This window comes from Lepidochelys kempii, chromosome 14 (genome assembly GCF_965140265.1).
Source record: "Lepidochelys kempii isolate rLepKem1 chromosome 14, rLepKem1.hap2, whole genome shotgun sequence".
In the NCBI taxonomy this organism is placed as follows: domain Eukaryota; kingdom Metazoa; phylum Chordata; order Testudines; family Cheloniidae; genus Lepidochelys; species Lepidochelys kempii.
In genome coordinates, this window is record NC_133269.1 from 14,766,850 (window position 1) to 14,793,063 (window position 26,214).

At 48.1% G+C, this 26,214-nt stretch overlaps 1 protein-coding gene across 2 annotated transcripts; it reads left to right on the forward strand.

Moving 5' to 3' along the window:
* Nucleotides 1-225: 225 nt before the first annotated feature.
* On the forward strand, nt 226-25,319 carry SLC16A5 (solute carrier family 16 member 5). 2 transcript variants are annotated; one of them, XM_073312030.1, is made up of 6 exons: nt 459-525; nt 1,520-1,681; nt 4,986-5,230; nt 19,105-19,248; nt 20,994-21,860; nt 24,751-25,319. In XM_073312030.1, the coding sequence occupies exons 3-6, from the start codon at nt 5,014-5,016 to the stop codon at nt 24,990-24,992; spliced, it is 1,470 nt and encodes a 489-aa protein (XP_073168131.1). In that variant the 5' UTR covers nt 459-525; nt 1,520-1,681; nt 4,986-5,013; the 3' UTR covers nt 24,993-25,319. The 2 variants fall into 2 exon arrangements, with proteins under 2 accessions (XP_073168130.1, XP_073168131.1); XM_073312029.1 differs by lacking the exon at nt 1,520-1,681 and having other exon boundaries at nt 226-525.
* Nucleotides 25,320-26,214: the final 895 nt, after the last annotated feature.

Genomic DNA, 26,214 nt, shown 5'->3' on the forward strand with positions numbered 1-26,214 from the left:
CAAAACAATGTCATCCCCCACTGGCTCCCATGTGGTGCCCTGTGGATCTACCCTCTTCCCCAGAGCATCTGTGATCCTGATGAGATGAAATTACTTCTCACAACATCTGGTGTTCCCCTCCCCCCACTTAGTGATACCTACTGGATCTAACAATTTCCCAATTCTACCTCCACTCCGCCCACAGTGGATCTAACCTTTCACCAAGAGACCCAGTGCCCCTCTACCCCCAGATGCTGTGTAATCCCCAGTGGATCCAGTCCTCTCCCACTGGATGAACTCACCCGCCCCTGAACTTCCCCCTCTAGCCAGAGATGTGCCTGCCCTGAGCTGCTCCGTTGGCTTGCAACCGCCGCGTCTCCTCCCTAGCAGGGAGAAGGAGAGAAGCCAGGACGGCCCTTCCAGGAAGAGGACCGGGGGAAGGAGCAGGAGAGCCGCGGGTGCCCTCGGAGCGCTCCCCTCCTTCTTTCTCTCCCTCCCCGGGCTCTGGGTGGGAGTCACTCCGGATGGAGGGGCCCGTGTGAACAGGTAAGCGGAGCGGGCCGGGGAGGAAGGGGGCGGCCAGCCGCAGGAGAGCTCTGGGTCCTGCACAGCCAGAGAGCGGAAGGGAGCCCGGCTCGCAGGGCTGGGCGCTCCCCGAGGGGGCGGGGGGTCTCACGGTTACCGTCCCGCCAACAAGCGGGCAGGGGCCCCGGCTGGGATCCCACTCCCCGGCGGGAGCCGGGCGGCTCAGCCCCAGCGCTCTGCGGTGCCTCGCTCCGGGGTGCCCCGGGCTGCGCTCAGTGACCCAGCCGGAGAGGGAAGGCGGAGGGGTCGGGGGCTGTTTGCCGGCAGTGCCACCCCTTGCTGCCGGGCCCGGGGGGAGGCAGGCTGGGCTCAGCCCAGGGCGCTGCTCCCCCGGGGTATCCCCCGCAGCAGGCTGAAGGAGGGAGCCCTGTCCGCCTGCTGCCTTGGAACTGGGCCAGGGCACTGCCCCCCGCGAGGTGCGGGACAGTCAGCGGGGACTGCGGCCAGGGCTTTGGGCAGGGACTGCCTGGGTGGAGGTAAACAGCCTCCTGCCAGAGTTTGGACCCCTCTGGCCCAAAGCCCCTGTGGGCCCTTTGGGCAGAGTCCCAAACAGATCTGCCACTGGGCTCCAAAGTCTCCCCGGAAACTCTCCTCTTCCACACCCGACTGCCCTGATCCCCTCCCATGCCCCCTCAGCAAGGGAACCAGAAACACCCCTGGCACTGGAGATCTTGAGTAGAATTACCCAAGGGCGCCACATCTGCTCCTCCAGCCAGGTTTGAGTAATGCCCACAAGGTGGGGGCCTCATCCCTCCTAACCAAATCATGGATGGGACACTCTTCTAATCACTGACCTAACATTAATGACTGCGGAGAGAAGGCTGGATCCTTGTCTGCTGACAGCCCAGCCTTCCCAGGGATAACTAAAGGCAAAAGCACTGGAACTAGCCATCTCGACTCTGGGTTTCACCTTACACCAAATCTTTTCCTGCCTTGTCTCTCCCTTGCCCATTAGCACAGAGAACAAGGGACTCAAAACTTCACCCCCAATGCTGCTCTCCCCACCCCACCCCGGTCCTCCTGTTCCCAAGGAAGTGGCAGCACTGTTCCACCATCTTCACTGCCATAAACTGCTCATGAAAGGGCCACAGCTGAGCACCTAAAAAAAGACCTCCAGGTGTGTACATAGACTTAAGCCCATTTTACAGGTGGGGAAACTGAGGCACAGCGAGGCCAACTGGTAGGATCATAGGGTCAGCAAAGTGGCAGAGCTGGGCCTGAAACCCGTGTCTCTTGATGTTCAGTCATGAGCACTAACAACTAGGGCCTGCTGTCTCCTACCTAAGAAAATCAAGTAATGAGCGGCTTGATCCTGCTCCTGTTAATGCCCCTGGCAAAACTCTCATTGACTTTAATGGGATCAGAATCAGGCCCTACAGGACAAAAGAACTTTGTCAAATGAGTGGACAATATTCTAACCGTGGGAGTAAAACAATGAAGTTTGCACAAGCTTTTCAGTCATCCTTGGAGGATGTGTTAGGCAATAACACAAAAGAGTATCTGAGAATGCAACGTTCCCCACAGGGGAAGAGGCGCTGGATTTCAGTAGCTACAATTCCAGCCATTTTGGTTACAAAGAAAACAAGCTGTGCTCTACTGAACTCCACTCCCTTGGGACTCTTGGCATTTGACCCTTCAATTGGCTGTCAGCTCACCTTCCAGTCTGGCTAAGAGTTCAGTCCATTTCAGAAAAGGAGCAGACAAGGGATTGGATGGCATGGGGAATTAGCAATGGGGAGAAAGGTTCAAATTCAGTAAGGATGAGCAATCCATCCGTGACTGACAGCTGGTCTCCTCTGATGGCTGTTCAGTAGTTTATGTGAAAGGTGTTTGCTGGATCTCAGTTCAAGCCCCAATGGAGAGGTATCCAGAGTACATTTTCAAAAATCACTAATATTGGTAACCTTGACTGACCCAAGATTGACTCAGCCATGGAGACCAACTAGCCTCAGTAGTGGTCCCAACCTTGAACCATAACCGAGAGGCAATGTGAAAGAACAGCTGCCTCTGGTGTCAATGCAGAAAGGCATAGTCAATGTCCAGGACTGTTAATCCAGCATCTTCCAGGAGCACTAAATTAACACACTAAGAAACACCTTTAACAAAGCATGAGACAGACACACTGCTAAAACCAGATTCTGCTCTTACACAAGGCTAGTAATATTTCAGGGGATAGCTGCCCTTTGTGCCTCAGAGGGGCTTAAGATGAACCTCAGATGTGGTCAGAAGAGATTACCGCCACCTGCTGTAGCATTCCACAAGCGACCAGGTGAATTACAAAGGGTTTCTTGCACTTTTCTCTAATGAGACACAGGCTACTGGACTAGATGGATTTCTAGTACAGCAATTCACATGGTCCTAATGTGCTCATACTTACTGCTGTGATCACTTAATTACCACAGGGAGAGTTAATACCAGGCTTTGTACAGCTGCGTTTCTTTTGTTGTTCCACTTGGCAGAGCCAGGTAAATTGGCACCAGAATGACCTTGTTTCCATTTACTTTTGTTCAGGCAGAAAGCAGCTGGCATGACACTCTGATCACTGGCATTCCTTGCATTAGTCAGTATATTATAAGCAGAATGTCTCAGCATTTATTTCAGGGAGTGGCACATGGGCAGACAAACTAGTGAATCAGATTGCTGAGGAGGGAAACTTGGCCTGTAACGATATACAGTAGATGGAGAAATTGGTTGAAAGCTACAGCAGGTGTGCATTGTAATGAGAGATTAATTAGTAGGCAGTGAGTGAGTATAAATAGGAAACCTGGTGGAACTGGGAGTGGCAGGGATCATTAGCTGGACAAAACAGTCTGAGCCGTGCAATCGAGAACAAAGACAAGTTGAACTGCAATGTTCTGGGTTGCTGTCTTTGGGTCTGTGACTACTGGGGACAGACTTTAGACCATGAGCCAGCTAATACAGAACAATCTGATCACACCAAAGGGAAAGACCATGAACCAGTCAGTAGCATTATCTCTGCCCAGCCACAGCATACAAAGAATTAAACAGTGCCAATCATCCCCAGGTTCGGTTGTATGTTATGTCTCCACACCAAAGCCTTCATCTGTTTGTGTCTCTTTTAGACTGTCTGGGCTCCAGAGCAAGGACTATCTGTTTGTGGACACACTACCTAGCACAATTAGGGCCTGAGATTCAAGCAGGGCTTTTGGTTGCTACTGTAATATATATGTTTAATAATAGAGTGAACTTGCCTACCCAGTATATGTGTACACACACACACACACGTTAATCATATTCATTTACAGAATGGCTATTCTGGTACCAGCCTGCTGTTTAATATGGACTCCCAGTTAACTAAAGTAAAGGGTGGGGCCTTTGAAATGCTGAGCTAGCGTAGATTATTCCATGAACGGATATAAGAGAGTTTACTTTACAGGAATACAAATAAATCAAAATTTTAAAACCCAGACAAATCCTCAACCAACTGCTAAACCAAATCACTATTTATTACAAGGCGGCACTAGGGGCCCGTGGCTGGGGCCTGTGGCTAGAGCCTCAGGCTCGGAGTCGGGAGACCTACATTACATTCCTAGTTTTGCCAACGTCTCCCTGTCAGACCCTGGGTAAAGTCACACACATTCCCTCTCTTTGTCTCAGTTTCCTCAGCTGTGATATGAGGATAGGGACAGTGACCATCCTTTGAACAGTGCTTTGAGATCCACAGGTGAAAAGCCCTGTATCAGTGTTCAGCATTGCACTGTGCCCTGAAGGTCACGGCCCATGCAGCCCAGCAGGCAGCCAAAGAGGAACACTTTTTGCAGGGGAGGAGGGGCTCTCAGCTGAACGTTTCATGCTGCAGGACCCAGAGAGATCAACCCTGGGAACCGCCGCAGAGAGTCTCCCATGGCCGAGACAGGGTGGAATGAGACACGTCACTGAGATTACCAAATCCCAAGCTGTAAAAGACTTTAAAGATCATGGTTTGCAGCTTGAATTGTACCCAGGAGCAGACAGAGGCTGCACAGAGGTGCCCAGCTCTGCTTGTCCTACTCAGCAGCGCTATATATAATTTTTACTACTGTTGGTATTTGCATGAGCTTCCTTCCCTCCTTAGCATGAGGATTTTATGACCTTAGCTACCCTCAGCAAGGGGACTGTGTGCTGGAAGCAGGTGAAAGGGAAAACAAGCTCTGGGAGGGAGCTGGGCAAGACCAATTCATACCTCAAAGGGGGTGTGTTCAGGACTGTACCTGAACATGTTCAGCCTCTTTTGAAATAAAAGGGAAAGGTGGCTTTGAAATAAAAGGGAAAAGGATCCCGTGGTGAGAGACGGGAAGGTGTTTTGAGCAAGGCTTAGCAGGCATTGGTTCTCCTGGCCAGAGAGCAGGTGTCTGTGCTGTGACTCTCCTTGCATTGCTCCAAGTGCTACCGTCTGACAGCTGAGCTGATTTTTCAAACAGGTTGGCTTGGAAGGAGGTAAAAGTGGAAATGTCCCGAGGAGCAGCAGCACATGGGATTTCCAACGCTCAGGACCGGGGATGGGCCTGGATGGTCTTGTTGGCCACTGTGCTGCTTCAGGGGCTAACGCTGAGCTTCCCCTCTTCCACTGGGGTCTTCTTCACAGACCTGCAGCGTGAGTTCCAAGCCACCAACAGTGAGACGTCATGGTTCCCATCCATCGTGACAGCAGTGCTGCACGCAGGTGGTGAGTAAAATGCCAAGTAGCTGCCTTCAGCTTCCTCTCCTGGCTAAGCCAGTACACAGGCTTCATTTAGTTAATGAGCCTTTAAAATGTCATTAAGGTAGCTATATACTGGCAGTTTGATGGCTATGGGGACGGGGACAACACCCAAACATGAATCGTGACCAAACATTGGCTGTTCAGTGGCCTGCATGAAAGGAGTCTGGTGGGTCTCTCCAGCACTATTGGCCTTTTCTGAGCATCAAAGTAGAGAGGTCACAGGTTGAATGGGACATAGATGCTGAGCTCCCTCATCTCTCCAGCTCAGCCTTGAGGCACCTTGGCAGGGTAAGCCAGATGCCAGAGAGACAAAAGCCTAAGACAATCTTCTTCTCACGCTGTCTTCTCCAGAATGGGAAAAATGCATTTCCTCTTCCATGACAGTCCTTTGAATAGCCTATCTGATACACCTGTCCCTTCCCTCTCTCTGTCCCCAGAGAGCAAGTCTCCTAGCATGTGCAATGGGACAACTTTGCCCTCCATGTTTAAAGGGATGCTGAGATGTTTTTGCTAGACCCATATAGTCTAGATCCTCAAATACAAAACAATGGTGTTAAATGCAACTCTTCGGGCTGTGACACAAAACCCAGGCAGCTGCCAGTTACATCAGGGAAAGAGTTTCATGGAGCTGGGCTGATTCAGAGCTTCACAGAACCAAAGAAGTTTGTGGTCTTCTCCAGCTCTCTCAGACTCAGTTCATAGTGGTCAGGGGACTTTTATCTCTGAATTATGCGAGTCACGCTGAGCTACAGAGTTTGGGCCAGTTTCATCCCTGCACGGAAGGGAGGTATAAGGGGTGTTTGGGTATCTTTTCTAAGTGAAGGCTGCTTTAGTTTCTGCCATGTACTTCCTAGGAGCCACACCAACGGAGGCTGGAGCAGGGGCGCTTACTGGACATGATTTCCCAGCCAGTTTGTTGCCCACTTTCGGGGTTCCCCTGCTGTCGGGGGTGGGGGGCCCTCCTAGTGGAGGGGAAGTTGTGACCATCTTGTGCCACCACAGGCTGGCAGACTTTCCATGGCTAGGGGCCCAGCAGCCTGGGACACATTAGTGGAAGCCCACATAAACCAGGGATGACTGAGCCATATATGAGAATGCGAGTTCTGGCTGATATTTGGCACCCCAGAGCCAATGCTCCATTTCCTCTAGCTCACTGGTTTGGCTCCTTAGCCCCTAAAATGCTCTTTGGTCTCAGCCTTTTGCTTTGCCAGAGCTGCTGCCTCAGCAGAGCTCCAGGGCTTGAAACCTCTGGGGACTCTGAACTCTGCCCCTGTAGCAGGGGTGCAGATTCCACTGTGGCTGTGTGTGTGACCAAATGCCTGAGCATTGTCACTGGGAGTCTCTTCTGAAACAGAGATGTGATGCTGTGAAACGATCACCAGGCAGGCAGCTGTGCCACATATGGCCCCAGTCACAACCCTCGCTACTTACTTGTGTATCTCCAGGCCTGAAAGCTGATCTCCTTTGCAGGAATGCGCTTTGTATTAAAATGCTTATTCCCAGGTTGTGCAAGGAGTACAGCCATCCACACATGATCCAGGGTTGGGAGGCCAGGGAGGGTGAGGAGCCATGGTGAAAAAGAAAGCTACAAGATTAACAACAGTTAGCAGCACTTAACATGATCAAAGAGCTATGTGGTTAGTAATTAATTAATCCTCACAGTCCACGGGGGAGGTATTAGCAGCCCCATTTTACCGATGGAGGGACTGAGATCCCAAAAGTTTGAGCGACTTGCCCAACATCATGTAGCGAGTCAGTAATAAAGCTGGGATTAGACGTACTGTTTACTGAGTGCAGGGCTAGGAGTTCTTTGCTCAAGGCTTGTTAGAGCTACATCTTATGGGGCCAGAACAGTCCTCCCACCCATTAACTCCCTCCCAAAGACTCACTTCTACCCTGACATGCACAAGAAGGGACTCAACAAAGTGACTATTATGTCTATATGTGCATACTTATCCTATAACCCCTTCCCAACTACGTTGCTCACATGCCCTTACATCTTATTGCCATGACCTCTGCCCATCTTCCTCCACCCCCAGCCTATTGTTCTGTTGCCCTTGTTACGTCATGTCTAGATACAACGGTAAGCTCTCTGGGGCAGGGACTTTGTCCTTTTAGCTGTGCTGCGAGGTACTGAGCTGACCTGTAGCCACTATAAAATAAGAAATAGTATTCTATATCCCATGTAGTATAATGCACACAGATATGCCTTTATCAATGTGTATCTATAATTATGTAACAGTGATACATGTACACCCAGAAATACTACACAGGTAAAGCTGATCTATATAGGCCATGGGAAAAAAAAAACCTCTCTCTCTGTTGAATCATGGTAACTAGGTAACTACAAGACCAAAGTTTGAGTGTTTACGATCTCATTAGCACTCTGAGGACATGTGCTAGCTTTATTCCTCTGTTTTACCTAGCTGAAGAATATCATGAGATAGCATACTAAAATCATATGCAGAACAGCCTTCCATCTAGTGACAGAAAACCAGGGACACTTTAGATGTTTAAGAATCAAAAATAAATCCTTGGTCTTACTTTTGGAGTCCATCAGTGCAACAAGTCTCCCTAAGGGCCTGAGGAAACTGACCTGTAAGAAGAAGCTAAAAGAACAGGTGTAGCGAGGTGATGACTCACTGGTCCGGCACCTCCTGCTGGTAGTCTCAGGAATTAGCTCTTTCCAGCCTTCGGAGCACCCTCCGCAGGCCTGTGTCTCGCCTGCCGCTGGTCCCCTTGTCCCTCCCGGACCCCGGTGCCTCTTTACCTTGGGGTGCTGCCCTGTGGCAGAACACCCACACTCTGGGTCTCCCCATCCAGAGGAACCCCCAACCCTCTATCCCCACCTTGCCTCAGTGGCTACTGCCAGTCACCATCTAGCCCCCCACTCACTGGGGCAGACTGCAGTCTGTAAACCACTCATCATTGGCAAAGGGGTTTGGACCTGCTGCCTTTGCCTATTCCCAGGCTACCCCTCTGTAGCCCCAGTACCTTTCCTGGCCTTTAGCTAGGCCTGCAGCCTGCGTATTTTCCAGGCTAGAGCTCCCCAGCTCCTCTGGCCTTCCCCCAGTCCTGCTCCACTCTAGGTACCCTGCTCAGCTCCCAGGCAGCCAGGTCCTTCTCTCTCCACTGCTAGAGAGAGAGACTCTTTCTCAGCTCCTTTTATAGGGCCAGTTGTGGCCCGATTGGGGCATGGCCCAAGCTGTGGCTGTTTCCCCAATCAGCCAAGGCTTTTCACCACTTCAGAGGCAGAGCAGGGTGACTGCCCGCTACAACGGGGCTTGGTGTGATCCTAATGGAGTTGCACCCATAAAACATCTGGCCCATTCTGGCAGATCTTGGCTACAGAAGTGCCTCGGAGTATTAAATAACTCAAAGAGAAATTAAAATGGTTTAAGCTGAGTCACGGATTCATAATTACATAAAAGGGTGAAATGGTGCAAGGGAAATGTAGGCTGGATGTCAGGAAAGATTTCCCAACAGTAAGATCACAATGACTGATCAATTCGCAGTGGCAGCCCCTGCAGCTGAACTCGATAAACAAAACCCTCAGGGATGTTCTGGAGAGAACAATCTGTCACTGGTAGGGCTGGAAGGGGAGTAACTCTGGTCAGCTATTAATAGGTTTTTCCATCTTACTTTTAGATTCTGGTATTAGTAAGTACACATACTTTTTCAAGAGGGGAAAGCGAGCCGTCTGATTATTTGGATTGCTCCTAGAAAGGCTTAAGTCCTGGTGAGAGAACGCTACGCCTGAAAAACACAAGGAGTTAGGAAGGCTGGCCTAGTGGTTAAGGTGCAACCGTAGGACTTGGAAAACGTGGCTCCAATCCCTGGCTCTGCCACTGACTCCTTGTGTGACCTTGAGACAATCACTTAGGTTTTCTGTGCCTCGGTTCCTCCCCTGTAAAACATGGATAATAGCACTGCTCTACCTTACCAGAGTGTTGGGAGGTGCTCAGATATCTCAGCAAGGGGGCCATAAAAGTACTATAGACAGAAGAGGAATAGGAGGCTTCCAGTAGCACAATCCTGAAGAGCCGTGCCTTACACCTCCTGTGCAGAGCATGCTCCCTGAGCTAGCTGTAGCCTCTCACGGCCAGCACTGCAACTCCCCTGCCTGTGTAACCAGAGATCAGAGTAATACAGGTGTGCAAGGAAAACCCACTCCACCCCCCCCCCCCGGCCTCTGCACACTCAGGGGGTGACAACTAAAATGGGGCCCATCGTGTTGGATTTCAAGACTCTTATGACCAGGAGAGGAAAAAAATAAAATAAAAATCCAGCTGGCTCCAGAACTCCCCCTGGAATGGAGTGTGTTTTGCTCAGCTCTCTGTGTATCTCTCTCCATCTGTCTCTCCTGTGATTGTTCTGTAAACAGACTATCTGAGCTGGTACTAGGGGAAAGGAGAAGAGCATGTTGCCTAGGGTTCAACATCTGAACTGTTTTCCTGGTTACACATGCATACCGCCACACCCCGTTCTGGTTAGAGGTAACGCTTTAAAAAAATTTAAAAAAAAAAAAAAAAAAAACACTGAGTCATGCTGATGCTAAGGCCTCGTCAGAAGCAACCAGTTGCTGTCTGATTTGTCCCAAATGGGGTGAAAAATACATGGCAGCTGACAACCAGGTGAGGCATTCAAAGGAGGTTGCACCTCAGTAGAAACAGCTGGACGCAAAAATGTAAGGCATAGGTGCAGAAGAAGCCTCATGGGAAACTATTTCATTTAAAGGGTATTGCAATTAAAGCCCTGTGGAGATGGAGCAGTTCACACTGGTATCTAGCAGAGTAATACGTGCACAGAGGCCTAAATATTCCAAAGCGACTAGAGATTTTGGGTGCCCAACGTGAGACACATGATTTCCAGAGGACAGGTACTTAGCACTTTCTGAAAGTCAGGCCCCGTCAAAGTGTCTCACCCAAAATCACTATAGTCACTTCTAAAAATTTAGGCCATAGCATTTTAAACATCCTTGAGTGTTAGTTCTAGTTATAACATCTTAGTACAGGAAATGCCTATTAAATTACCATACGCAGAAGCTGGGTTCTTGGAAAGTGACATGAACCATGTTGGATCATTAGCAGCAAATCTCAAAATCTTTCCTTATTAAAATTAATCCCCTTTGTGTACAATATGGCCCAGAACTAAATGATCATCCTTTGGAATAGCACTAAATAATCAAGTCTTCATATATCAAAAACAACCACCCTACTAGAATTAGCAGATTCCAACTAGGGTCAGTGGTTTTCAACCTTTTTTCATTTGCGAACCCCTAAAAAATTTCAAATGGAGGTAATCTTAGACAGTCTGCAGACACCCAGGGGTCTGCAGCCCACAGTTGAAAACCACTAACCTAGGTAACTGATACTTTGTCCTTGCTGGAATCAGAGATGTGCTAACTAGAGCCATGTTTAAACATATTCGTTAGCATGCAAGCATGGTTTCCCTACCCATTGGGGATGTAGGGATTATTGATTTGAGACTCATGTTATAATCATGTTATAAAACCATGGTAAAAATGATCTCTGGGGACAGTCTAAAATTTACCATGTTGGAAGGCAGCAGGGACTGCATTATAATACAATTTGATCTTGTTTGTGTAGGTGTGATCAGATTGGGTTATGGAATTATCTGTTATTTACAGGACAGAAACATGATTATACATTTCAGGCATGTTTATCCAGAGAATGCCAACCCATCTTACAACATCTTGTCCCCTGACATCTTGCTGTATGGATGGAACTTTAGGTCTATCCTGGTTCTCAAAAAATAACTGCTCTCATCAATAGTCAATTGGTGTTAGAATGCTGCTAGCAGAAACTGCATTTGAACAAGGTTGTAGTTAGCATGGATGGGGCCTTAAGGGTCAAATATATCATGAGACACATTTACAATGTAAATCCACATTGTGATGTAGATAGGGACTTAACTGCACTTAGCTCTGTTCCATGTACCCAGCCAAAACAAGCCAGACTGTAATGGAGTCCAGGGGCTGACCACGTTATATCCAGGTTCCCAGCATGGCTGAGGTCGGTGGGTGGAATTTTCAGCTCCCACTGAAATCTCTATCCCTGACTTCAACTGGAGCAGAGCACAGCCCAATTTAGAAGCCTAACCCAAACCTGAGTAGACTACAGCCAATCCCAAACCCAACCCAAGCCTGAGTGTGTGGAGTTGTTTTGTACCCGTCCTCCCGAAATATAATAATCCAAAATATACACACTTCAAACTAAGGGCTGTCTACATGAATAATTAGTTTGCAGCAAGCTGGGCTGTAAATCTACCCCTCACTAATCTGCCATGGTCTAAGTATCCATTTGCATCTTTGAAATGGGACTAGATCAAAGCCTGTTAACAAATTGTTCAAAAGCGCTTCACCAGGGTGTATATGCACATGGACAGTTAGACCCTGGCAAGCTAGTGTAGGGTGGTTTCTTGCCCCAACTCGCCCCATACTAATTGTTCACCTAAACAAGCCCTCAGTGATAAGAGGCTACTTAACCTGACCCAAGCCTGAATATATTCTCTGCAAATTACATCCGACTGACCCCAACACTTGTAACTGGGTCAGGTTGCACAGCAGAAGTAGGCCAATGCTGAGTGCTTTTGAAAATCAACCCCTTGTAACAGAGATGAGGCCTAAGAAAAGGCAAACGAGGGGCCAGAGGCATCAGGAGTTGGCAGGAGAAGCAACCCTCCGGCAGAGTTGTTCCAAAAAGAAAATAAAGACAGGACCATAGAGCTCACCAAGGGTTTCTCCTGACACAGATGGATACCTTCTCCTCTCACATCTGGAAACAGCTGAGCATTCCATGCGCTGCCCTCCATCTGTGCACACAGCATCTCCTAATATCAGTGGGAAAGAGCACAGGGCCCACTGGCTTTAAAAGGCTCTCTTAGACCAGGCACAGCACTAATGTCAATCTCTATCCAGATCCTGTTGGGAACATCTTACTTGGTGCACATCAGGATGGAAATACCATTGCTCTTATTTTCCTGACTACAAACAACTGTTTCATGGGAGCTCAGGGCTACAGTGCAAAGTCACATACAAAGACATTAAGTTGATCAGAAAGCCATCCAACTGATAAGGAAAGTCCAGCCTCATGCTAATTAAAGCTCTTAACAGTTTGGCTCATGCTAATTAAATTTACTCTCCGAAGACTATCTCCGGTGCACTTTATAGGACATTATGTAACCAGTAAATTACAAGCCAGTTGTAGTTACTCTGCATACCAGTCAGTATTTCTCCATTTCAGCCTGGGGTCAGCTACAGTACAGAGGGACTGGCTTTTGCCTTCCTTACACTGGTGTGAAGCAGGAGTAACGCAACTGTATTCAGTGGAGTCAAAGTGGTGTGAAATCAACATGCGAAGAGAATCAGGCTCAGAGTGAGTGTGTGTGGCTTTTGTTGTGCCTTTCCACCCTTGTTGCACTGATTAAGCCCTGCTCTACCCCTACAATATAGGACAACCTGAATTCTATGCTGGTCAGCAGAGTGAAAAAGCCAAACCCTAAACACCGGACCTATGCCAGCATAACCCCCCAGTGTAGACACAGCGAGGTTGACAGAAACAGTCTTCCATCAACTTAGCTACCATTGTTTGGGGAGGCAGGGTTCCTACAGCGAGGGAAAAAACACTTTGTCACTGTAGGCTGCATCTGCACTGCAGGGTTACAGCAGCATAGCTATGTTGATATCATTCCCATAGCGTAGACATAGCCTTAGAACCTCAGGGTATGTCGGAGCACTTTCCAGAGGTGCTCGTGAACAGCCTGGCCACCTCCACAGCACCCCCTCATGACCTCAGGTCGCTCTGCCTCGTTTTCCCCACTTTACAGGACTCTCTCAATCAAGCTACTAAAACTTTTTTTGGTTCAGCTACAACTCCTCCTTGGGACTAGATTTATTAAAACAAAATCATTCCCAAAATAGAGTTTTAAGTTGCCCATCAAGTCCATACTCCCAGCCTTTCACTACCTTAAGCCCTTTCCCTGAAGGCTCAGCATTCCCTCCTGGGGCGTACTCCCTCCCAGAAGTCTCTGTAGTCCCTCACTACCACTTCCCTCTCATTGTCTCTCTCCCCCCAAGCAACACCCCCCACCCAGCTTCCAGCTGCTCTTTATAGGGGGAAATCAGCTCCTCCATAGTCAGCTGATTCTACTAATTAAACCACACACCCCACCCCAGGTGCAGCAGGCAGGGCTAATTGGATAGAGCTGGCTGACTTTAGGCCTCCAGCCCTTAAAGCAGGAGGCCACCTGATTACAGTGCTTCAAGCATCTGTTACAGCTTGTTCTTTCTCCCTTCCTTGTTCTGCCCAGCTCATACTAACGGGGGAATTCTACTCCAGTATGTTTACTGCAAAAGAAGGAAACAAAATCATGAGGGAACCAATCGACCCCTAGATATTCCTTGCCATCCACTGGCTTTGTTAAGAAAATTCATGCTCAGGAGAGTTGTATGAAATTAAGTCCTCCCCAGTAATAAATCCTCATAACCTGTTGGTCATGTCGGTTACTCCTCAGCAGACTTGCATAAGAATTTTTAACACTTCCTGTATGCGTTGTGACCTTCCATCAATGCCACTTCAGTAGCCACAATGGTCTTCAATGGATGACCAGATGGAGGAAGGTGGAAGCAGTACAGAGGCTGCAGCTTATGTAGGATGCTATGGGCTGCCTCTTTAGCAGGACGGGCTGCCATGAGCACACCACCATTGTACTGTTGCATCTTCCAAGTCTCCTCGTCCGATACTGGTCCAGATACAAGGCCTTGATCTGCAACACCACCAACAGGCAAGGACTTAGCTATATCAGTGATTTCCAGCATCTCCATCCATGGCCTGACAGGACAGCTGCGCTGCCTTGAGCAATGCAGGATGAAGTGGGTAGGAACTGATGGTAGGTTGTCCTCATTTGAGCACAGCTGTGGAATGAGCTACCAGAGGAAATTTCTGATAAAAAAATCTGATATTTAAAAACCTGCAGTAAGACTCACCTTTTTTATAGTTTACTCACCATAACTGGAAGGATGCAAATATGCATTGGCTGTGGCTTTCAAAGCTGAACATGGAATGGGGCATCTAAGACTGCTAGGCAGCTCTGCAAAAACGCTGCTAACATATATACACCCACAAGCAGAACATTCGAGAAACCGGGAAGAGCAGAAGACTCACTAATGTTCACAACAGACCTTGGCACACAGATCTATTTCACCCATGCAATGCTTCAATGGACCACCAATGGGCACTATAGAAACCTCTATGGGAGAGGGATCAATAGATATGAATATTGTTTGAGATCTCTAAAATGATCCTTCTATCACCCAAGTTTGTCCCTGTGTTTGAAAACTCTTAACAGTTTGGCTCTGCCCAGATTTGCTGTTCCTCAAGGTTTGTTGGTTTAAGCAAACATAACCTTGCCTGCACTCTGGTCTGCTCTCACCCCACTGTAGGGCTGCAAAACTCCACTGACTTCAAAAGAACTACGCCCAGCTTTGCACCGCTGTAAGCAAAAGTAGAATTTGACTCACAGTCTCCATCAGTATTGCCCAGCACAGCAGATTGTCTTGAGCAGCCTCTATGCACTAATCACTAATCGTGTGATTTTTTTTTTAAACTGTTTTCTTCAAGCCCTTCCTTACTACTGGGTTCATGAGCCTTTATGAGATTCTCAGTTTTCATTTAAAAAAAATTAATAATCTCTAGTTTTTATGGTTGCAGAGAAAAGCTTGAAAACATGAAGAACACACATTCTAAAGGCTCAGACTCCAAAAGGCAACAACAACAAAAAAACATCTAATGTGCTTTTTTTGTTTTTAATCTCATGATTTTTAAGCCAGTCTCGTGGTTTTAGAGGGCTGGACTTGTTAATTCTACATGTTTGGGGTTGGCTAACCTACATCACCATTCTGTAAGTTCCCCCACTCAGAAATAAAATTCCACCCTCAGTTTGCTGAGCTGGCCAATGACCTTTTCAAAGGCTGATTCAGCCATGAACAGGTGAAGTTTCTCAAGCAGATCAAAATATAGGCAGCTGCAGCCTTCATTTTAATCAAACTCAGCTGTTTGCTTGACAATTGTGGATTTTGTTTCAAATAGCGAATTGTCTTAGGCCACAAACATGAGCCAGGCTATTTTCCCACTCTGATCAGTTGCTGATGCTGAAGCTTGTGACCATTTTAGATTCACGTATGTAACATTATATTAAAAAAAAAAAAAAACAATTGAAAATCCTTGGGCCTCCTCTTAGGAACAAAAGGGAAACTCTAGCATCTCTCCTCTTCCACTAGAACACAGGTCCTTTAAACAGAGGAGCATGTTCCTCCCCAGCAACTTGCCGGCATGTCACTGCTATTCTTACCCAGCCCTAAAGAGAAGTGACCCAAATTTGCAATGCCAAGGGGTAGATTAGCAATTTACCAGGAGCCTATGAGATGCCCCAAAACTGCATAAGTTTACATGTACTTAACTGACCATATACGCACACATCCAAACTTGCTTGTGCACAGAGGTAGCTCAAGACAATTGGCCACCCTGGGTGAAACTTCAGTGTTCTGCCCTCCCACCGACCCTCTTGGGAGTTCATGGCAGATGCCCCAGTGCCTCCCTTGCTGCTGTGACCCCCACCCCTGAACCTCATGCAGCCGAGTTGGAGGCTGATGGGCCAGATCCTGGCCCGGGGCTGCAGAGATTGCTGGGCACTGGTGACAGACCCCGTGGTATGGGAACAGTCTGAAACCAGGGCACCGGCAGAGGGCAGCTCCCAGCCTGTAGAGCCTGGCCCCTGGATAATGAGCAACACATATTCCCCTCCCCCCCGCCCCGCAAAAAGCCACCCAGGCTGGGGGCATTGATCCCCCTCACAAAAGGGGTGGCAGACTCCTTCCCACTGGATAGAGTGGGGGTCCCTGTATCCCCAGTCTGGCCCCACACCCAGCTCCACACCTTGGCCCCCCATATCACCAGGCCATCAGCCGGACCCCTGTACCCCACCCCCTGCACTGTGCATTCCCAGCAACCCCCACACCTTTCCAGATGAGCTCCTTGCTATGGGGCTCAGAGCCTGCATGGTAGCAGCGCCTCCAGAGCATAGACGTGGTCGGGTTGAAGCAGCGGCTGAGGCAGGAGCTGGGGGCCGCCTAGGCAGCAGAACCACATGGGCTGGGCGCTGACATAGGGCCAGGCGTGTCGCTGCACTTGTGGGGGAAGCCCTGCAGCGACACCAGAAGCAGCCCTGACTCTAAGCACTCAGTGGCTGTGGTCTTTCCATGCTAGGGGTAGGGAGCTATTGGGGAGGGGGCAGAAATGCTGCCCAGGCAGCCTGGCTGCTTCCCATTCCCCAGAGCCCCAGCTGGTAGCTGCCCCTCCATGGACAGCCTCATCCCCTACCACCCTTACAACTGCCTATACTGCCTAAAGCTAGAGTGGCCACTGCTTGTGCATTATATTTTTCCTTGCTAGATGAATAGAAATCGCTTGTTAGCAGAACAATGTAATGTTCACCAGCAATGTAAACAATAAAACCCAGCCCTCCCACTGGAGACCTACAGCAGACACGGGCTCTGGCCTCTTTGAAGCATTATACTCTGTGACTACATCTCTCACTGTATCACTGCACTGCTCAGTTTCTCCCTCCTCAAAGGGGAGCTGATGACACTCCCTCTCCCCCCCCGCCATTTTCCAGTGTGTTGGGACTGATGGACATAAGGAGTTGCATCAGCAACACAGCATTAGTTTTGTCCGGGGCAGAGCAATTGCAAGGCAGATGCACAACTCCACAGGCCACAGCTTAAATGCCTGTAAGCCTAACAGGTTTGACTTTAATGCAGACAAAAATGTGTCCCTCATTCTGTTACTACATGATCATCTGCAAGGACACTTCCTATCTCTCTCCCATCCTTGACTTGTTTCGGGACTGATCTGTCTTTTCTTTAGTGCGAAATCTCAGCCCTGGCTGAATGTTGCCCAGTTCTAGACTTCAGAAACACTGGATACTCTGTTACTTCGCTATAAACTGCTGAGAGCTCGGAATGCCGTTCCATCTCTTTGGCTCGGTGCCTCCGGGTTAGCCCTGCAGTTGTTTTCAGCTCCTTTCCCAGGAAGCAGAGCACTGAGCTGGCTCTTAGAGATAGCTCTGGGACTGCCAGTGTTTTAGAGTCACTTACTGAAATGTTTTCAAGCAGGAACCCAAAGAGATAGGACCTGGAAGCTGCTTAGGTTCCAGTGGGACCCATCAGCAAAGCACTCACAGGGAACTGTCAGCAGGCACTGGCTCCATAACGGATGCTGAAGAAAGTGGAGCTGGAGAGAGAGGAAGGAACAGTATAAAGAGGGTTTTGTTGGAGGCTCAGAGTCAGATGGGAGGAGTCATTACATCCAGCAAGGGAAACTTCTGACCAGCTGCTGTGATCTTTTAATCAGAATTTGAACCCACACTGCAGAGTTTGAACCCAGCTCTAAACTCTCACTAGCCTTATGTACAAGCATTTTAAGGCCTCCAGCCGTGAAGCATCTGGGCACTTCACATATATTAACAAATTAACCCCCACAGCATTCCTGTAGGAGAGGAAATAAGCACTATCCCCTTTTCCATGTAGGGAAACTGAGGTCTCAAGCAATTAAATGACTTGCCAGGGTTACACAAGAATTCTGTGTCAGAGCTGGGCTCAAATCTTCCTTTTCCCAGGCTGGTGCCCGATGAGCCAGTTTGGGTCTCTCAGAGTTTACAGCCAGTACTCTACTGGACTTCCTGAGGCTTGAACTGGCTCTCCTTGAGCCAGCACCTCCCAGCTGTGATTGGCAGGGACTCCAGGCCAAAGTCAGCCTGGGCAAAGTGGGAAGTCTCTGGGAACTGAGCCCACTTGCACAAGAATTCATCTGTTTCTGGTTGGGTGGATTTTCTCCATATTTTGCTCCTCTTGTTTCTGTCTCTTGGGTGCTGCATTCCACCATTTTCTCTCTTTTTTTATACTGGAGTAGCATCTGGAGTATCTGCCCATCCTACTCATCCTCTTCTCTTCTTCCTCCATCCCTTCTTCTTCTCCTCATATCCCCCTCACCCTAATATGTCCCTCCCCCCTGCAGTATGGGAGCCCTCCCCAGCCATTGCTCTGCTTTTATAGGGGATCAGAGTGCTGCAGGGAGCCAACTGGAAGCTCTTTGGACTTGGCGCAAACCTGGCCATGGGAGTGGAAAGGGGGCTAGGAGTATCACTGTGGACTGCTCCAGCCCCTGTGCACCCAGGGAGCTTGCGGGGGAGCCCTGACACGGAACTGGAGGCTGAGAGATGTTTGTAAGATTTAATTGCAAAACATATAAAAAGCCACACTCTTCCATCCCCCTTCCTAGAGACCGGTAAATGGAGCTAGAGCTCTTCCCAGAATCTATTCCCGGTGGGCACAGAAATCCAGGTCACGTTCTTCTCCTCTTCCAGAATGTGCGCAGAATCTATACCATGTGCACACAGAATTCCATTTGAAGAACCTCCCTTCTGCCCCCATTCAACCCAGAATCCACCCCACAGAATAATGGAAATCCTTTTTTTGTTCGTACCCTAATCAACGGCCAGTGGATGATCAGATCAAAGGAGTCTTCTCCCTTACTGACGTAAGTGAAGCAGAAGATGAGGGAGGGGCCGGGGGGGGTGTATCAGGAGACTTGGGTTTTATTCCTGTATGACCAGGGACAATCACAGGGGAATTCCAAACTAAATCATATTGTGCACTCAGAACAAGTGGAGCTTTGTTCCTGCAGCCACTAGGGTAAAACCCAAGACAGAACTTGTCCATCCTTGATTCCTGCCCTGATGCTTGTTTGGTTGCTTTATAGGTCCCCTCTGCAGCATCTTGGTGGAGCGATTTGGCTGCAGGTTCACTGTGATGCTGGGTGGCGTACTCAGTGGAGTGGGCATGGTTGCCAGCTCCTTCTCTAAGTCCATCAGCCAGCTTTACGTAACAGCCGGCTTCATTACTGGTGAGTACCAAGTTCGGACGTGAAAAATAAATCACTGTGGTTGGTATTTGGATGTAGCTAGTGTCCAGGGAAGAATGAGTGCATAGGTTCCTTCCCTCATCTGACAAACAGGAAAGATCAGAACTGCAGCGCAGTAGGATTCATATCCTGAATAGCCAGTACCCTTCTCCACTCCCCTTTACTCCACCCCTTGTTCAGCTGGGATCCCTAGGAACTGCTTCTCCTGTGAGCCCCACAGGGCTAAGGGTCCCAAATGGGGACAATCAGTAAATAAAGACTACCACTTTTAGAAGCTGGCTGGTGATTTATTTTTGAGGAGGAGAGAGGGAGCATATATCCCATACAGTGCAACACATTTTTCGGACCCTAATTTCCCTGGAACTGAAATGGGGTGTGTGGGGGGAATGTTATCCAGATGGATTGTGTGTATCCATATTTCACTCCTCCCAATTTACAGAGGGATGGAGACACCTTTTTTCTAAGAACAAACATAAAAATGTGGTGGGGTTTTGTACAGAAGTAATAAAAATGGAAACTTGCCAGAAGCTGGGAATGAGCGACAGGGGACGGATCACTTGATGATTACCTGTTCTGATCATTCCCTCTGAAGCACCTGGCATTGGTCACTGTCGGAAGACAGGATACTGGGCTAGAGTCCAGAGAAGAGCAACACAGATGATTAAAGGTCTAGAAAACATGACCTATGAGGGAAGATTGAAAAAACTGGGTTTGTTTAGTCTGGAAAACAGAAGACAGAGGGGACATGAGAACAGTTTTCAAGTACAAGTATGTAAAAGGCTGTTACAAGGAGGAGGAAGAAAAATTGCTTTTCTTAACCTCTGAGAATAGGACAAGAAGCAATGGGCTTAAATTGCAGCAAGGGAGGTTTAGGTTGGACATTAGGAAGTGGTTAAGCACTGGAATAAACTGGCTAGGGAGGTTGTGGAATCTTCATCACTGGAGATTTTTAAAAGCAGGTTAGACAAACACCTGCCAGGGATGGTCTAGACAATTTGTCCTGCCACAAGTGCAGGGGACTGGACTAGATGACCTCTCAAGGTCCCCTCCAGTTCTATGATTCTAGATGGACCTTTGGTCTGACCCAGTATGGCCATTCTTATGTTAACTTCTCCCCTTCTCAATAGCTCTTATGGAGGTGGTGTTGGACTCTTGCTCTCTAGTAACATAAAACAATGAATGTCTGCAGCCAGATCACCTTGGGATTTGATCCCATGGGATCTTACAAGCAAAGCAAAGTTAGAATTGGTCAACGTTTGGATGGGAGACCTACAAACAACGCCCTAGTACTGTTGAGGATTCAATAAGCATCACTCTTCTCTCTGAACCCCTAGTGAACGAATGCCTCAAAATGGTGTTGTGTATGGCACAGAGCTGCTGCTGCATGAGATGTAAAATGGAAGTCATGGCCACTTCTGGTCATTTACAATCTCATAGCAATTGAAGTAAGAATAGGGTGTCCTGTTGGACACATCTCAGTTTAGATATGTATGCCAGCCGAAGGCTGCCTGCAACTTCATCTAGGTACAGCATTCAACTTCACCTCCCATCCTGAACTATCAAGTAGCATTTCTGTGTGCTGCTGTAGAGCTGACATCCTGCACTGCAGAAGGAGAAGTACTTCAGTGGTGGAAGAAGGGGTGCTTGGGTCATTGAGGTCTTTCCAGCAAAAAAAGCACTATATAGAAATAAGCTGTTGCTTTTTTTTTTTTTTTTTTTTTAAAAAGGCCTAGGATCCTGTTTTGGCTTCCAGGCGGGAGTGACTGTGCTGGGCTACTACTTTGTGCGCCGACGGGCTTTGGCCAATGCCCTAGCATCCACCGGTGCCTCCATTGGCCTCACACTGTGGCCGTTGATTTCTCAGTACTTGCTGGATGAGATGGGCTGGAGAAACACTTTCCTCATCTTTGGCGGTGTGCTGTTGAATGCTTGTGTCTGTGGGGCCGTGATGAGACCAGTCCAGTTTGGGCCTCCCAGGTCACCGCTGCAGCCCAGCCCTGGACAGGAGCCAGGCAACTCAGCTGAAGATGCACAGCTGTCCAACGGAGCCACCCCTCATCAGGTGGAGCCCCCGCAGCAGGCCAGGTTTGCTGCTTGCAAGCAGACGCTGCAGAAGTACCTGGCTTTTGATATCTTCTGCAAAAACAAAGGTTACCAGATTTACACCATTGGTGTGGCCTGGATGGTGATGGGCTTTGTGCTGCCCCTCATCTACCTGGTGCCCTATGCCATCCGGAACGGGGTGGAGGAGCGCAAGGCCGCCCTCCTTATCTCCATCATTGGCTTCATTAATATCTTCATGCGCCCCATGGCTGGGCTGCTCTCAGGACTCAATATCTTCACTGGGAAGCGGATTTACCTGTTCAGCCTGGCCATGCTGCTCAATGGGCTCAGCAATCTCATCTGCATCATCTCTGCCGACTTCAGCATGCTCATCCTCTACTGCCTCATCTATAGCATGTCCATGAGTGGCATTGCGGCACTGATCTTCCAGGTGCTGATGGATGTGGTGGAGATGGACAGGTTCTCAAGTGCCTTAGGCCTCTTCACCATCCTGGAGAGCGTCACCATCCTCCTTGGACCCCCACTCGCAGGTGAGAGCGCAAAAATGTTATTGGAGACCCGGTGACAGCAGGCTGGGGAAAGGACAGGGGGTATTATGCCTCTGATGACAGACATTGGGGAATGTAACAAGAAGGGAGTGAGGAGCTATCAAACCCCCATAGGCAATGGGGTGGGAAGCACCATTAACAGGAGAGTCAGAAGGGAGTTATCAGCCCCTATTCACAGGTGGTTTAAGGGTTGAGGAGATGATGATCTGTAAGCACCTATATTGGGAATGAAAGATTAATAATAAAGGGCTCTTAAATCTAGCAGACAAAGGTGTAACAAGATCCAATGTCCGGAAATTGAAGCTAGACAAATCAGACTGGAAAATACAGTAGAAATTAACAATGAGGGTAATTACCCATTGGAACAATTTACTCAGTCTCCTTCTTGATAGTCATCAGAGTTATTTGCTGTGTTATACTGCAACAGTCTATGCAGAAAGGACAGAAACTGACAAAGACGCTTAGTGGTGCTGAGCCCCTCCAGTAAAGTGGCAGTTCACCCTAGGTGTCTTCTCAGTATCTCTGCTCCTTCTGCGTAACGTACTGTGGTACAACCCAGCAAATAACTCAGATGGCTGACTATCAAGAGGAACATTTGGTACTGACTGTGAATCCTTGGCTTAGGGTCTGACTCCCTGACTCAGTAGGAGCTGGGTGTGCTATGGAGAGGACACTGATATGCCCCAGGGAGTGAATTTTGTGTTGTTCTGAAGTAGCCCACGCTGGATGCACAGAAGTAGCAATAACTGATTCTGAGAACACTGATATCCTCTAATGGTGCCCTAGATGCAAAGCTGCGTACAGAGTCATCAATTCAGCATGACAGCAGCCAGAACAGGCTGCTGCTTCAAGCCTGAATTTAATCTCCTGAACAGGTTGCCCCCACCTGGAAGAGCCTGAAAGGGGCCCAGCCAATGGTTAAATCAGATTAGGATCATGTAGGATCGAAGAGAGTTTGGGTGGGATATGCCAGCCACAGAAAAATCAAGAGTTGACAGCCAGTGCATTAATGCTACACTGGTATGAGCCTCATGCCATTCTGCCCCATGCCTTATAACGCACCTAACGCTGATGAAATGCCAGCCTGCCTCTCCCCAGGCTTATCAGGATGCCTTTCTCTCACTGACCTCACTTCCTTCTTCATTTTACATATATGGCACACGTCCATGCTATTTTATACTGTCTTGTACTGTATCATTCCCCACTGTACAAGGGCAGCTCCGGCTGTAAATGACAGGAACACAGCATTCAAGTGTGCATTCAGCAGGGCAGGCCTGCAAACTCTGGGGCCATTCTAATAAGGGAATGAGAATATCTCCTGTATGTCTCTATCTCCCAAGAGTGTCCTGAAACTTATGGCATCCACGTTTGTTATTTGCTTTGAGATCTTCTGATAGGAGGTGCTGCAGCAGGGCCCAGCCTTATTAATAAAACAGTAGAAATATATTTACTTTTGCTCCTATACCTATAAACAGGGCACTTGTACTGACACTTTATACCAGTACAAGGAGAAATCCTTACAAAGGGTGCCGTTAATTAAGGTGTTAGCATTTAATGCATGCAAATAATGAACGTTACTGCAGAATTCTCCCCACCACACACACACACAAGCGTATAGGAACATCTTACAGACCAGCTGAATACTGCCTGATCTAAATCTTTTTCTTTCCATCCCTAGCTTCTGGGAGGGTTAATTATTTGCACACAATAAATATCAACATTTTAATGGTCAGTATGGCCAACAACCCTTCAAGATGACTTTATATTTTTACACCACGTTAACAGCATTGGTTAGCTAATATCTGTTGCTCTGAAAAGTTTCCCCATCCTGACTGAGCCATTTAAAAGTGTTTTCAGCAGAGAGGCCAAAACAAGTTGATTTGTACAGACCGTTATCTTACTTGCTTTATCCTGGGCTCAGAGTTCGCAAGGCAACACATTCCTCTATTCGGTGACTATCAGCAGCAAGGGTTATGGGGCCCCAGTTGCAGAAACAAAACAAATAAATGAATTGCATGAGATGGAAATTGGGTTGCCCCCCACCTCTTCTTTAATGATGTGTCCTCTTGTGGAGCAGTCATGGCGACAGCAGAAAGCACAGTCAAACCACACAAAGAAGAACTTAATCCATGTGTGGACACTTTGAGCGTTGGCCTGGTTCAGACAGGAGACAGACCAAGCCTTTTTTGGGGCTATTTCAGAGCAATATTTGCTATAAGTGCTATTTCGGGCGGAGGGAGGGAATGGGGGATGACATACAACCTGCTGTAGCCATTACGCCACATCCTTATTTAGTTAATTTCTTCATTATTCTTCTCCCCGAAAGGGGAGGTCTACACTGCATCTGGGAGCATGCCTCCTAACCCGGGCATACAGACTCTCTCAGATCAGCTCAAGCTAGCACACTAAAAAATAGCAGCATGGCCGTTGCAGCACTGGCAGAGGCCTAGACTACATCCCTGAGCTTGGACCCACCTGGCCCCGAGTCAGATGGCTAGCCAGAGCCTCTGCCAATCCCATGCTGCTAAATTAAGATGAGCTGCATGAATCTGTCTAGCCAGGGTTGCTCCCAGCTGAAGTGTAGACCTACCCCCACGGACTGTGATTACATCACATCAGCATCAATATAGTCTGGCATTCTGCTCAGAAAAGATATCACCACTTTGTCCTACCAGGCTGGGTAGCACTCCTGTGTGTTATTAAACAGCTGCTTTGTTCCATTTCAGAGGCAGCTGCATTTCAATGGTGGATGAACTGAGTGCTGTGTATGTGGCAGTTTATGAACTATATGGGTCCCTGGGGACTATATCAATGTAAGATACTGTTCTTTGGTATGCAACTTTGCTCTGACTGAACTCTGATTCTGTTTCAGGTCTTCTGGTGGATATAACTGGCCAGTTCAGTTATGTCTTCTATGCCTCCAGCTTCTTCATGGTGTCAGCTGCACTCTTCATGGGTCTCAGCTTCTGTGCTTTGGACAGAAAGAACAAACTGAAAGAGGCTCTGAAGCCAACCTCCAATAGCCCCTCCAGATACCAATACACCGAAGTGCCAACTAACCCAGGGCCTGAAAAACAAGCTGCTCCTGCCGTCATGTACGTCACAAGCATCTAAACGAAGAGGAACCCATAGAATTCTGTGACCCACACAACCGCAACATGTAGCGTAACTGGAGGAAGATGGGAGGAAATGCCTGCTTTCCACAATAACCCATCTGGGTCCTGCAGTGAGCATCTACTCAGCAGCGCTGCCTCAGATTCCAGATGGAAGATCCAGATCAGAGGCAGAGCCCAAAGCCTTGCAACAGCCAGAAAGCCAAAGAACAAGGAGCACTTCTTATACCTGGTGCAAGCCCATAAGGCAAGGATAGTAGATCTGTGACTTAATATGTGTTACTTTAAGCTAACAGAATTAAATTGACAGTGACTTTTTTTTTTTTAAGGCTGTACATTTTTTGTATATTTTAATTTTTAAGACTAGAAAGATTTATTAGGTTATGCACTACAATGATCCCTGACACAGTGACAGTCAGTCAGTCCTGGAAGAGCTAAAATACCACTGAATCGCCTTGTCTGGACATGCCAACCTAGCAAAGACTAACTTTGTAGTGAAGTCATCTGGTTGCCTCCCACAAGGGGCAGGGAAAACCCCTTTCCTGGGGGATGCGTTGCTGCTTTCTCCCCCATCTCTGGATATTGCATGGAATATTACACAGGTTGTAGAACCCACGCTAGCACCTGCTATCAGTTGTGTCTAGGCCAAATTAATTTTTTACAAGCTAGTAACCAAATCATTCCTGCATTTCAAGGGCATATTCAGGAAAACAAAGGTTCAAATCCAAAGCCCCAATAAAACTGGACAGACTCAAAGTGTCTACATTTTATAGCCTGTGCCATGATGTCTTAAGCTCTCTCCTCTCCACCTTTACCAAGGTGTGCTGCAAGAAAGAATGTGACAGTTCATGGCCAGTGTAAATGCACTTAGAAACTGGGAGAATGAGTGGCAAATACAGGGATGGACATTTTTTCTTTCCAGGAGCAGTACTTTGAAAAATGTGCCAGGCCTGAAAGCAATTGCACTAGTCCAGACCTAGGGCCAAGTTCAGAGTCAGGGTAAGCTAGACTCTGTTACACTCAGAGGGCCAGATCCTCATCTTATGTAAATGGGAGCAGCTCCTCATCCAGACTCTCAGACTTAATTACACCCATTTTCCAGTATAAAAGGGAGTCTACACGGGTGTCATTTACATGCCAAAGAGTCAGAAGAAATTGGGGCGGGGAGGTGTGGGGGAAATTTAGTTTTACTTACACACTCCCGTTAGTGATCTTTCTTGCTA

Bases quoted from the DNA above. Each gene is read 5' to 3' on its own strand.
- SLC16A5 (XM_073312029.1), top strand. From the start codon at position 272: ATGAACTCACCCGCCCCTGAACTTCCCCCTCTAGCCAGAGATGTGCCT. The intron at 5,231-19,104 runs GTGAGTAAAATG...GTTGCTTTATAG, and splicing joins AGCAGTGCTGCACGCAGGTG to GTCCCCTCTGCAGCATCTTG. The intron at 21,861-24,750 runs GTGAGAGCGCAA...ATTCTGTTTCAG, and splicing joins CCTTGGACCCCCACTCGCAG to GTCTTCTGGTGGATATAACT.